The sequence below is a fragment of the Artemia sp. Qi Xiang Cuo genome, chromosome 15, assembly GCF_049724085.1.
Source record: "Artemia sp. Qi Xiang Cuo chromosome 15, ASM4972408v1, whole genome shotgun sequence".
Classification (NCBI taxonomy): Eukaryota; Metazoa; Arthropoda; class Branchiopoda; order Anostraca; family Artemiidae; genus Artemia; species Artemia sp. Qi Xiang Cuo.
Window position 1 is genome coordinate 17,122,331 of NC_142808.1, and position 13,222 is coordinate 17,135,552.

At 34.6% G+C, this 13,222-nt stretch overlaps 1 protein-coding gene across 1 annotated transcript in view; it reads left to right on the forward strand.

Moving 5' to 3' along the window:
- Positions 1-12,927, forward strand: part of LOC148943395 (uncharacterized) — a 96,284-nt gene extending 83,357 nt beyond the window's left edge. Inside the window, exons 8-10 of the mRNA XM_089100909.1 lie at positions 851-1,373; positions 8,566-8,776; positions 11,071-12,927. Coding sequence (XP_088957035.1) covers positions 851-1,373; positions 8,566-8,583 — 541 coding nt within the window. The 3' untranslated portion in view covers positions 8,584-8,776; positions 11,071-12,927. The remainder of the gene's footprint in view (positions 1-850; positions 1,374-8,565; positions 8,777-11,070) is intronic.
- Positions 12,928-13,222: the final 295 nt, after the last annotated feature.

The window sequence follows — 13,222 nt, forward strand, 5'->3', positions numbered from 1 at the left end:
CCTGATTTGTGTTTCTTGAATTTATTCCAACTCCAAAAAGTGGCCCCCACTTAAAAAAAACAGTGTGCATGCATGTTTTAGATAAGCCCTCCTTAGGCCCCACTGTGTTTCAATTTATAAGTAAAGTCATAAATAGTTGCATAAATATTGTGTACAGCTTTTGATTAGGAAGGTGGAAATACCTATAAATATATGTACCTGGCATTTTAGTGTTTTTTTTTTTTGTTGTTGTCGTGATTAATAGTTATATGCATTATTTATATATCTTTATATTTACACTTTATTTATGCCTGCTTTAAGTACAGCGTGATCAATATTATTTAGGTTTGATTCATTAGCATTGGTAAGATTGAGGGAAAGGATCGTGGTTTGAATTTAACCCTTTGAAATGAACAAAGTTAGACAAGGTTTGAAATTTTTCAAATTTTACTTCCTATGATTCTTGGAATTACATAAACACAGTTTAATTTACATGATATAGAGTCTTTGATATTCGCTCTGCAAACTTTATAGTTTTGTTTAACTAAAAATTCAACATACTGCCCACATTTTTTGATATTCTTTATGATGAATAAACATATATCTGAGAAGCTGATGCCAGAAAGAACAATAAAAGGTGGCATAACCTTCAGTAAAAGAGTACACGTTTGGGATAAATAAGCTGATTATCACAAACTTTCAGGTAGAACACTAATAAAAAACGTTTAAGTTTTAAGTTCAATTGTGAAAATTATTATTAATTTTTGTTATTAATTAATTAAATTCAATTAAATATTTAATTTATTAATTATTTATTTAATTAATTGTCTTATAAATTATCCAAATTGTTATTAATTTTGTTTTTTTACAGACGTAAGAAGATTGTTATCCGCAAAAGGATACGTACCACTACAACGACGGAGGCACCAGCAACTAATCCACCAGAAACACAAAAAGTTACTCGTAAGCTCATAAGACGACCAATCCCATCCACGACTACTACCCAGCCGGCTCTTATCGAAGTAGCCCTACCTACAGAGGTCTCAAATATTGAACTTCTAAAGGAAGATAATTCTTTCAACACTGAAGATTCAGCTATACCAATTACTGAAGTCAGTACTGTTGTTCCTGAAAAGATAGAACAGGAGGTTGTTTCTACAACTGATGTCCCGTCCAGGAGAGTAACCCGTCCTCTCTTCCGACGAACAAAACCAACAAGAACAACAACAGAGGCCGCAGCCACTACAGAAGCTCTTCCAGCATCAACAACAAAATTGCCATCACTTCTAACAAGACGAACCAAAGTTATATACAAAAGGACAAAACCCACAACTACAGCTAGACCTTTAGACCAGAATGTTGAGGAATCTCACAACGCAGTTCAATCTAATAATGTGAGCCAATTTTCTATATGCTTTCTCATATACTTTTTTTTCTTGATTTTGTTATTTCATGAAATAACGGACAATCTTTTTGTGATCAGGAAATAATTCTTTGCAAAGAAAAAAGAACATCATCAGTCTAAACTAAATCATAGGATCATATCCAAATCTTAAAGGGAAAGGTGGTCAGAGGAACATTTGCTGTGAAAGGGCACGCAAAACGTATACCTGGGGCACTATTTTTCCCTGTCATTATGAGGAGAGGTCCTCCCGACTAGTGTACATGGTGTTTCCCTTTCCCCTATACAGGTCAGCTATGATTCAACAAATTTTATGTTAGAAAAAAAAATTAGTGATTTTCTTACGTTTTACATATCGCCTAGAAATAAATTTGAACAATTTTTAAAGTAATTTTTCCTTATTTGAAATATGTATTTTTTGGAATTCCCGTGTTATAGAAGACCAATTACATGTAAAAGGAACTTCTAATTTAATGAAATTTTGTTTATTTTTCTATATTAAAAAAAGGGGCTTATATTCCTTAATTTTATGTAATTTTTCCTTAGTTCAACCGAATTTTATAATTACAGGGTCTTTTAATTTTAGCTTTGTTTATAATATAATATGTACTTAAATGGCTATGCAATTTTTAAATTTGGTTCTTGTTAAAATTGATTTACTATTATTCCTTTGACAAGTTAAATTATTTATTTTCTTTTTACCTATAATTGGTGCCTCTAATAGTTTAAGGTCGGTCTAGGCCACACAGATTTTGACATCCTTGTGAGTTGGTTAAAATTCCGACTATATAACCCTAGGTTGACACAATAGTAATAATTGCTTATTACAACTTAGTTGCTGTCGTTAGCAGTTTTCATAATTTTGCCAATCGATTAATGCATTAGTTAAAACACAACGTTCACTCATTAGCTTGGCACTTTTCCAACATTTTTCTAGACAAAGCCAACAAGGAAGAAGTCATTTTTTCCATTTGATGGCAAAGCTAAGTACTGCCTTAAAGTTGTTCGAGGTTCTTGTGCAAACAGAACGACACTTAAATTCGCTTATCGGTGAAATTAAAGAATATTACTGATTGCAGCAACTTTTTTCTCTATGAATCTAGAGGAAGGGTTAAGCCCTTGTGAATATAAGGTCTGGGCTTAATGAGCCTACTGAGACCATTGCGTCTGTCAAAGGACCAATGTTATATTAATAAGCAGGTGTAGGGGGATTCAAATATGAGTACAACAATACAATTGAATGCGGAAAATGCAGCTCTTGATATGGGACTACAACCCTCTCTAAGCTGTTTAGTGGCTGTACCAACGGAGTGGATGTCTACTTTTGCCCTCTCTTTTCCAAGCTCCACACTCTACAGTGAAATTTAAATTATTTTTTTTTTCGCTTAGACTATGATCTATATCAAGGTATGTCGGAGCTTCAGTGGAAAAAATGATGTTGGGGCTTAAGGAGATGGTAGCCTTTCTCAAATATAAGGTATTTTATGGTTGTTTTAAGATTTAAGGTCGTTCTTAGGTGGGGTTACCGTAAGTTAGCCCGTACTAGAAGGGACTTCCTGTGACGAGAGAACGTTCACTTCACATATAACATATTTTTGTAGGTGAAATTACGGCCCTCCAAAGGTAAAAGTACGTATATGCACAATTTTTCACTTCTCGACTTAATGCCACCACCATACTAAAAAAAATGTGCTGAATCGAATGGTATATGTAAGAAGGCTCTAGTCCAAATATTAACGGAAATAGCATATGGATAAAGTACGTATCTGAAAAATTTCTGGGCGCATCCAAAGGTAAAAGTACGTATCTGTGTAGATACGTACTTTCACCCTTGGTACGTACTTTTGCCTTTGGCCGGCACATTAAAATGAGAAAGGAAACCAAAGGTCAAAGTACGTATATGTCATGATTCAGCACAATCATCATTGTTTGTTTACCAGAGCAGAGCTGAACAACCAGCAACTCTGAGCTATTAAAGAGTACTGGCATAGAATGTCAAGAGGCTTTCTAAATTTACAGAGAGCGTTGGTTATACAAAAGGAAAGAGATTTAAGGTGAGCAAATTTTGCTTCATGCTATTTTGGAACCTTTTCTCCAAGTAGGCCTAAACCCTCTGGTAAAACCCCATCTGTACTACCAGGTAGGTACAACAGACCCGCTACAACCAGTTTACACAGCTAGCTATGTAGCTGTCGAATTAGTACAGGAGAGCAGTGTCATACCAAATTACCAACCAACCACCTAAAGCCATTTTTTTAGTATTGCCTACAAACATGACTTACCTTTGAAATAAAATAAAAAACAAGGGATGCATCAAAATAACCCCTAGAACCTTCTCTGTCATCTGAGATAATCAGTGATTAGTTTGGTCAACTATTACACCATTGAGAAAAAATTGAGGGCCTCTAAATATTGTTTACCTTAGAAACAAAAAAAAATGTATCAAAATAGCCCTAGAACCCCCTCTTTCATCTGAGATAATCAAGGTTGATAACAAGTTCTTAGAATTCCAATTTTTCAGGACATTGGCATGTCAAGCAAGTACAAATGAGGCATCAACTTCAAATACCGACTTGCCATCTTCCAGTGAAGAGCAACGAGGAGCTAGTTCCTGTTCCCCCAGAAATCATCCAGATAAATCAAACAACAGACATATCACCCAATTTTTCTGGACATTCTCGATCAAGGGACACCACTGATGGAGAAGCTAAAACTAAGGCACAGTTAAAACACTTTGCTGATGAAGAATTCGAAAAAGAAGATTTAAGTAGAGGTGATAGTGATGAGTCTGATATTGACTGGGAGGACGTTGAAGGGACATTTGGGTCTTCTGATGATGAAAGGCAGACAACTTTGAAGAAGAGGAGAAAGCTCTTTACAGATTTAGTTCCTCTTTCGGTCAGTAATGATCTTACATCAGATCATCCAGAGTACAATCTGATCCATTTTCCTACCGATCCTTTCCTGCCCTTGGAAGATTCGGCTTCGGATGCAGCAGCTTATGAGACCCAAGATGACCAGCTAAATTTGGACAATCAACCATCTAATGAAAGCAACAATGCTGTTTGTGAACCTGATTCCTCAGACCATGTCATGTGTGTAATTGACGCTGTAGCAGCAAGGTCTGTGGGACAAGATAGAGAAAATAGACGTGAAGAAAATGGTGGAGGAGAAGGAAGGTCTATTGTTGACCTTACTCCAAAACGAGTTCGCTCAGAAAAAGATAAATTTGAAAGAGATGTTAAGAAGTATCCATTTCCTGACGAACCTGGCTGTAAATCTAACAAATGTACAAACTCATGTTTGAAGTTTTCCAGTGTAGAATTCAGGAAAATTTATGACACATGTTGGAGCAAAGAATATAAATCAAGACAAATGTGGCTCGCTTCTTTGCTGACATTCCTACCAGTTAAAAGAAGGACTATTGCCCCAGAAGCTGCGTGTAGAAAAAAACTACAGTTAGGTACAGCCTTCCCAGAAATTCGAATGACGACCCCACACTTACCCCAAAAGTTGAAAACTTGCCAGTTTGCAAGTCTACATTCCTTGGTTGTCTAGGATTAGGCAAGAATGACAGAGTGATTTTTACAATCAAGTCAAAAATTGAAAGGGATGCTCTTGGGAATGAGCTCAAGGACGGAAGGGGCCATAAAGTGGCAGGGCCACCAAACAAAGTTGATCGAAGCCTTGTGATGCAGCACATTGAAAGCTTTCAGCCAGCAATTCCACACTATCGTCGAGCTCACGCTCCAAATGTTCGGTACCTTTCTCGTGATTTGAGCTACAAATTTATGGCAGAAGACTTTAATGAAAAATATCCAGCAAATAAAATCTGTGATGAGACATATAGGAAGATTCTTAATGGTATGAAAGTATCATTGTGCATGCCCCAAAGTGACAGCTGTGACATTTGCACACTATTAAAAGAGAAAGTAGGGGCTGCGAGAACTCCTGGTACAAATGGTGAGGCAACCGAGAAAGAGACTGAACTGTACAGAAAGCACATAGATCTTGTTGAACAGGTTTCAAAAGCATTTTCTGAAGATAAGCAGAAATACGAAAAAGATTCAACTACCATGTTGTTCACCGTGGACCTACAAAAAGTGTTATTGCTTCCCATCATGCACAGCAGAAAGGAGGCCTTTTTTCTATCAAGACTCGTGTGTTTTAATGAGACGTTTGCCCCCGTTAAGGCCACCCAACAAAACCAGAACCTTTGCGTTGTTTGGAACGAATCTCGACAAGGACGTGATGCACCTGATATAGGTAGTGCCTTCCACAAGGTCTTAAAGATGAATAGGGATATCTTGCACTTCATTTTTTATACTGACAATTGCTGTGCCCAGAACAAAAATTGGACAATTTTTAGTGAATTTGTACTGATAGTCAACAGTGAAGGAGGACCTGAAACGATTCGTATCAAGTATCTAGTGAAAGGCCATACGCACATGGGGGCTGACTCCATACACGGATCGATTGAGTCTCGAATTCGAAAAAGGGATGTTCTTGACTTTGAGGATTTGTGCGACACCATAGAAAAAAGTAGAAAATTCACGAAAGCCGTGAAAATGGACATAGAAGACTTTTGCCAGTGGAAAAGCTTAAAAGCTCCTGGTATCGTCATGAAGAACTTGGGCGTGACCATTGATGAGTTCAGTGAGGTCTGTTTTAAGAAGGGAAAAACAGAACTGTTCTATAAAACTAGCCCTGAGGGTGAAGAAAAGAGTCTAAGTTTTGTGCCAAAAAAGCTGGTTAGTACAATCAAAGAGGCAAAGTATCCTTTGCCAGATCCGATTCTTGGCGCAAGGGGGTAAAGCCAGAAAAGAAAAAGGCCATCTTAGAAAAACTTGTACCTTTTATGAATGAGAATCGCCGTACATTTTGGCGCACTCTGCCTTCATCAACAGCTTCTGTCGATTTGCTGAAGCACGGCTGTGTTTCTTAGCTGCCTGCAGTATTTCAGTGATTTCTTTTTATTTTTTTTATTTTTTAACTTCTAATTATTTGAATAAAAAAATGACTTGTTGTACATGCTTCATACGTCGTGGTTTTACCTTCGGTATACGTCATAGATACGGGGTTTTGGGCAGAGTAAAAGTGCGTTTTATGTTTTATACAGACTTTTACCTTTGGGACTTCATTCGAATTCGAGTCAAAGGTAAAAGTACGTATATGTCATATACGCACTTTTACCTTTTGAGAGCGCCTCTTTATATGAGTAACGGTCCAATGGTAAAAGTACGTATCTACTGTTTCAGGCTTCGGGGCAGTAATAATAGAAAATTTTACTTAAAAATATGAAATCCCCATATTTGTTTACCTATTTAACTAATTTCCAGAATTAGCCAGTGTCCAGTTTCACCGTAAACCGTATTTGAAGCTCTCAAAAGTACTCAAACTTTGAGCCGTGATTTATCGAAATAATGAAAAGTGTAGATACGTACTTTTACCTTTGGAGGGCCGATTAATTTTGTAGAAGCATAATATTACGAAACCTCTCTTTGGCTGTCATTTTAAAGTAAGAACGATAATTTAATAAATGATAATATTTAGAGAAGAATTAAATATAGTCCACATTTGAATTTAAACTTTACATATCTATTTAAAAAGTTATAAATATAATGTGACTGAGAAGAGAGGAAGTGGGGATTTAAACGAAATAAAAAAGGAAGGTAAAGTGTCCTTCTTTACGTTGATTAATAAAAAAAAACTTTCCTAAAAAGATTTTTTCCAAAGAAAGGTAGATTTATCGAAAAAGTATAGTTTTTTAATGTAAAAGAAAAGTATTAAATTTTAACACGAGCAGAAATAGACCCACAGTAATTCAACATCAAAACGACCCTAAATTACTTTCGAAAAATATATGAAACCCATAATTAACAGAAATTAAAATAAAATCATATAGATGAATAAATATAGATGATATTGATATAGATGAATAAATAAATCATAAATCGAGTAAAAATTTAAATGAATACTTAGTTCAAGCGTAAAACAGACGAAAATTACTATAGACAGGAGTTTGTCTTTTACCCCCTCCCCTCCCTAACAGTAAGCCTTCTGAAGCCTGTTGCTTTATTTGTGTTTTATTGAAAACTGTATTTATTTTGGACAGCGTGCTTTAATTTTTAAACATTGACGAAAACAAAAATCAATTACTATAATAATGAAGATGACTGAAAACAGCTAATGAAAATAAATGGAATGTTTTATATAAAAGAATAAATTCCTGGAAATCTCAGTGACTCAAGATTTTATTTAACAATAATTTATTTTTATTTTTCAATGTTCTAATTAAACTAAAATGTTTAAAATGTATTTTGCGAGTCCTCTTTGGAGACACAGGACTAAACATGCCCCCATTTCTGGAAAACAAACCCTATATGTAAGTAATCGGAAACTTCCATAATTTTCACTCCTTGTCCTAGGGGGCTGTGGAGAGTCATCCCTGAAGACATAGTTATTTGACCTTTAGACTACTTGGAACAAAATGACTATCTCGAAATTTTGATCGGACATTTTTAAGGGAGGGAAGCCAAAACAGCCGTAGGAAGTGACTGGTTCCCCTCTGATCACTTTTGGCTCCAAAAATCTACTAGAACTTTCAGTCTCCAATCGAATGAGTACCCTCCAAAATGTCTGCAGCTAATCCTTCCATACAGAGTGGCTTTAGAGAAGCAAAATATTAATAATAAAAAAAAAACATTGAAGTCTCATGACTGTTTACTTTAGACAACGCTTGAGCGTTCACTCATTTTTGAAAATCCATTTTTAATTTCCGGAAAGCATCGCTGCTCCTTCCAAACCGTTATTTACTATGAAAGGGCTCGTATAGCCAAAGAAACTGTGCAGCTTTTGGATATTATGTTGCCTTCTGAGCAGGGTTGTCACCACGGTCATTTCCTAAAGTCCTACGATTGCCCAAATATGAGTGCTACACAGCCATTTTCGGTGCTACAGTAAAAAATTACTTTAAAAGAACTAAAATATCACTTTCTTGCTACAGGTGGCAACCCTGAGCACGTGCTACAGTGCTAGACATAATATTAGTGCTAAAATAGCACTTTTGGGCTACAGGTGGCAACCTTGCTTCCGAGGGTTGTATCCTGCTACAAGTTATTAGTAGTGAAAGTAAAAAACACACAGAAAACCGCTTTTTTTAAGAATTTCTTCTTTACTTTTAGGAGTTACCTGACGGATAAAAAAAACGTCCCGTTTTTGGAGCTAAACAGCCAACAGGAGAAAGGCGAAAAATTAAAGTTGCAGTAAAAAAGAGGCCTCTGACATCAGCCCCTTCTCTTAACACAACTCCAAGTAGCGAATCTGCAAGTGAGGAGCCGAGCTTACTCGACACAGTTCATCAGATGATGCAAGCCAAAAGAGAGAAAGAGTCTAGTAAGGGTTTTTCTTCTTATCCATCTGTAAATTAAACGACAAAGATTAGTGATATCTATTCACTTAGATATCTGTAGTTCCAATTGTCAGAGGATACTATTACCCATTAAATGTAGCATCCCATTCTAAAAATCAGGACATCTAGATTCTTGTCACCAGCACATACAGCAGAAGGCATTGTCGGACCTATATCAAACATTGTGGGCTGTAATATGTTTTCTAGTCAGACTTTTGAGGGGCTCTGCAACAATACATCATATTATAATATTGTGTACAATATCCATAGGCATAATAAAGGGGCTTTCCTGATCTTTAACTCCTTGGAATTAGGATATACGGAAATAATTCAGCTGTGTGATAAGTATGCTCGATCCTACTTTCTAAGTCTATAGCGAAAAAAAAGTGAAGAAGACTAAAACACATTTTTTCAAAGCTAACAAAGCTAAAAATAGCAGTGACAGAAGCATTTTCTTGAAAATACTACAACAGCATGGTAATTGACTAATTGTTTATCATCGTTACTCGCAAACTTTTCTGATCAAAAGTTTAAACTTATAATAAGAAGAACTAATAAGAAGAAATGTATTAATTTAATAAAAAATCATCAGTTTTTTTTATGTCAGCCTACCCTATGACCCGCTTTGACCCCCCCCCCCCTAAAAAGAGTACTTTAGCTTAGAATTTGTAATTAAGTCAGTTGTCCCCCAGCTTTTTATAATCGTCCAATTCTATTTGATGACACTTGATGACCATCAGTATTTACTTTTCTTAATAATATTATTTTCTTAATATTAATAATTTTCTTAATATTAATAATTTTCTTAATATTAATATATTAATAATTTTCTTAATAATATTGTTAATCTTTAAAAAAGAGATTGTGGAATATACACTGTCAAAAATTAGGTCATAGAAGGATTTCAAGGCTGTATTATATGAGGACCAAGGCCTGAGCTCTTGGGCTGGTATCCAGTCCCCTCACGACCTCACCAGCTTCATACATATAATTAGATATATTGTGCCTCCTTCGGCTCACTTTATGTCTTTTGACTTCAAAAGAATTAAATACTAATCATTAAGGGTAATCAAGATTGTTGTCTGACTGTCCTATATCGAAATGAACTAAGTTTTTATTTCACAATTATTGTTTAATATTTAATATCTTGTCAGCTTAATGATTATAAATCTGAGGCTGTTATTGCAACGTAGACATTTAAATTTGATATGAATAAAAGACAGTGTTCCGGAAATAGGGTTGAATATTCACCAATGCCGGTTTTTAAGAATTTATCAGTCTTTGAGCACAAGTTCGAGGAGGAACTTTGTAATATAAAAGTTCAAAATCAAAATGCAGTAAGTGTATGTCTCACAAATATTGTTTTGTTTTCACAAAAAATTGGTGTTTCATGATCACTGAAGTTGTGCTTTTTCATAAATGACATTCGATTTTAAGCAAAGCTAGCATTTAAGGTTTTCTGATGAAGCTGCTTAAATATTATAGGCCTATATTTCGACTTATAAATCAAATAATAAAACTTTTTGTTACGATTTTTATGAACGGTGCCCAAAATTCACTCCTATTCCAATAACTAAGTAAGTTTTGTAGGCCTATAGGCCTATATTTTTTCTTTTTCTTTTTCAGGTAATACGTTATTTTCGTAGTTTTTTTTTTTCAGCTGACATTATTAAAAGGTCAGGCACTCCTTTTTTTTGGCTTGATAACATAGCTACAGTTTGAAGGAATTCTAGGATTAAAAATTCCATCTTAAGCACAGTTGCGTTAAGTAGTAAAAATTTAGGAGGTGCGAGAGGGGAGGGGGCAAATTTATTTTCAAAAGTCTAAAGGAGGGATCAGATTTCTAATTTTTTCAATGAACATTCCGGAGAAAGCATTTTTCAATAAAAAATACCCTGAAAAAGGTATTTTCCGAAACTTGTTGGGGGTGGGGATTTAGAGGGGGCAGCCGCCAACCCCTCTAACTGGTGTCACCGCTTAAGCACCTAAGCACAATAAAGGTAATATACAGTACCGAAAAGTCCTATACTCCCTATTGAAAATTTTTGACACACATCTAAAACAACACAGAATTCATACCCCGCCTTCGTGCACGCGCAATGACAAATGTTTCCGATGGAAAGCGAAGTAGCAACTCAAACTATGGTTCTAACGTATATGCTCAGAGTCTATCTATGGCTCTGACGTATGTGCTAAGATGTTTGGTAAAAGGTTTCGCTACTGGTATATACTTAAACTGTGCACCTAAGCTTCTACTATATTCGAACAATTCTTTTAGGTAGTCCAATAGACCTTTCCCCAGAGGCATCCAATGAACACACAGAAGAGCAGCTTCATGCTGAATCCTCAAAGAACAACGTAATTGGTATCTCTACAGCAACAGAAGTGTCTCTTATGTATGAACTATGTTTCAGAGGTCGATGTGTTAAAGTGAATCAGTGAACTTGAACAACTCTTTTTTTGCACCGAGAGACAATTGGTCTACACCCACTAAACTGTATTAATGTGTGAAATACGTTTGTTGTGATGACACGAGTATTATAGCTTTAACAATGTGTTTGCAGTGTTTTTTATATAAAGAATATTGCGACTTTAATGGACACTGACAAAATATAATGGGTTTGCTGTCATGGGCTTTCTTTCTTTTCTGGAACTCATTGTCTATTGAAACAATTTCTGCTGCAACCTCATTTTGAGTACGAGTCACATTTACAAATGTTATCGCAACGAATAAACGAGATATGATACATTTAGCAATCCTACTGCAAATTTAATATTAGGGGTAACTTTAATGAATTTATCAGCGGTATTTAGCTACAGTTCTTTTTTAAAATACGTGTTTTTGAAGATCTTTTGGAAGTTATTTCTAACAATAGGCATTTGTCTAAATTTAAGTAGTAGAAATTGCATCGGTTATGTTTTATTATTTTTGTTTCTTAATATTTAGGTTTATTCCCACCAAAATGTTCCTCTCCAACCGTTAGAAATCTATACAGAGTAGGTGTATCTGAACCTTCATTCTTCGTAACATCTTGAAACTGTAAATGTTTCCCCTATACTTTCTCTATTGTCTATACGATTCACCAATCGTGTGCATATTTTTCGAGTTTGTGCCCATCCCCCATGAAATAAGCTCCCTTTCAAACTGTTCCCTTCGTATGTTCTTGCTACCCCTACCTCACTATTTTTATTTATCCCTTCAACTGCTCAGTTTAATTTAAAATTAAGGTGTTTGGTTTATTGAATGTTATTGAAAGCTGCAAGACAAATTACATTTTTTTGTGTTTCTTCAACTATTTGTTGTTGAATTTGAATCTAATTATTCTACCTTAAGTTAGCAATCAATGTCTCTTAGAAGTTGTAAGTAATTAGAAGATACAACAAAAACGTCGATGGTTAGGGTTCTCCCAACTGACTTCAAAATAATATTTTGAAATAAAATATTAATATCACTTATTAGACAAAACCAGAATATGCCTATCGATGAATACCCCCCCCCCACCCCCAGAGGTTTTAATGTTACCAAAAAAAATCCCATATATTACAGATAGTTTAATGTCCCATGTCTTTAATATTGTTTTCTTGTAAATAGCAAAAATGGCAAATTTGCTAACTTGAATGTATATTTATGTTATAGTTGTGAATATTATGGGTTTTTGCTTGATAAATTTACAAAAAAAAATAATATATAACTATTTAAAAGAATGTGAAAGCCCCAACCCCTGAGGGAACCTTTGGCGTTAGCCCCTCTGTCTCCTCAAAACCAGAGTTCTTGATACAGCCTTGAAAAGAATAATGCAGACCTATTTAATCATTTAACAACTATGTAACATCATATCTCAGAATTTTAAGAAAGAGCGTTCGGGCCCAAAAAAAGTCGGGCCCAAAAAAAGGAATTTTCTGGCAGCCCTGCCGCATTGTTAGTGAACAAATTTTGAACAAGTGAACAAGTGAAAAAGAGCTTTTTATCCATAGATTTTTTTACTATGATAAGGGTATGGCATGGTCTCCGATTAGTTTTTGCTTGTGTTGTGGTGCAATAGTTGCCATTTTTCTCCGGTGTTGTAAATATTTGTATTCTATAACTATTTATTGTAGTTAGATTGAATTCGATATTAAAATTAATTATACTTTATTTGGTCTTTATATTATTTAACAGGGTTATCAAAATTGATCTATTTTTTAGACTATAGTGCTATTTTGTTAAATTATTTATTTAAGAATAGATAATAATATTTTTATAAAATTATAATTTTTAATTTTTTAATTTATATAATATAATAAATTAATATAAATTTTAATTTATAATTTTTATAATATAATAAAGAAAATATTTTTAGACTAGGGATTAAATATTTGTATTAATCTATTTTACAACTAAATAAAATAAGCTTTATGATTTTATTTATTTATTATTTCTTTAAATTATT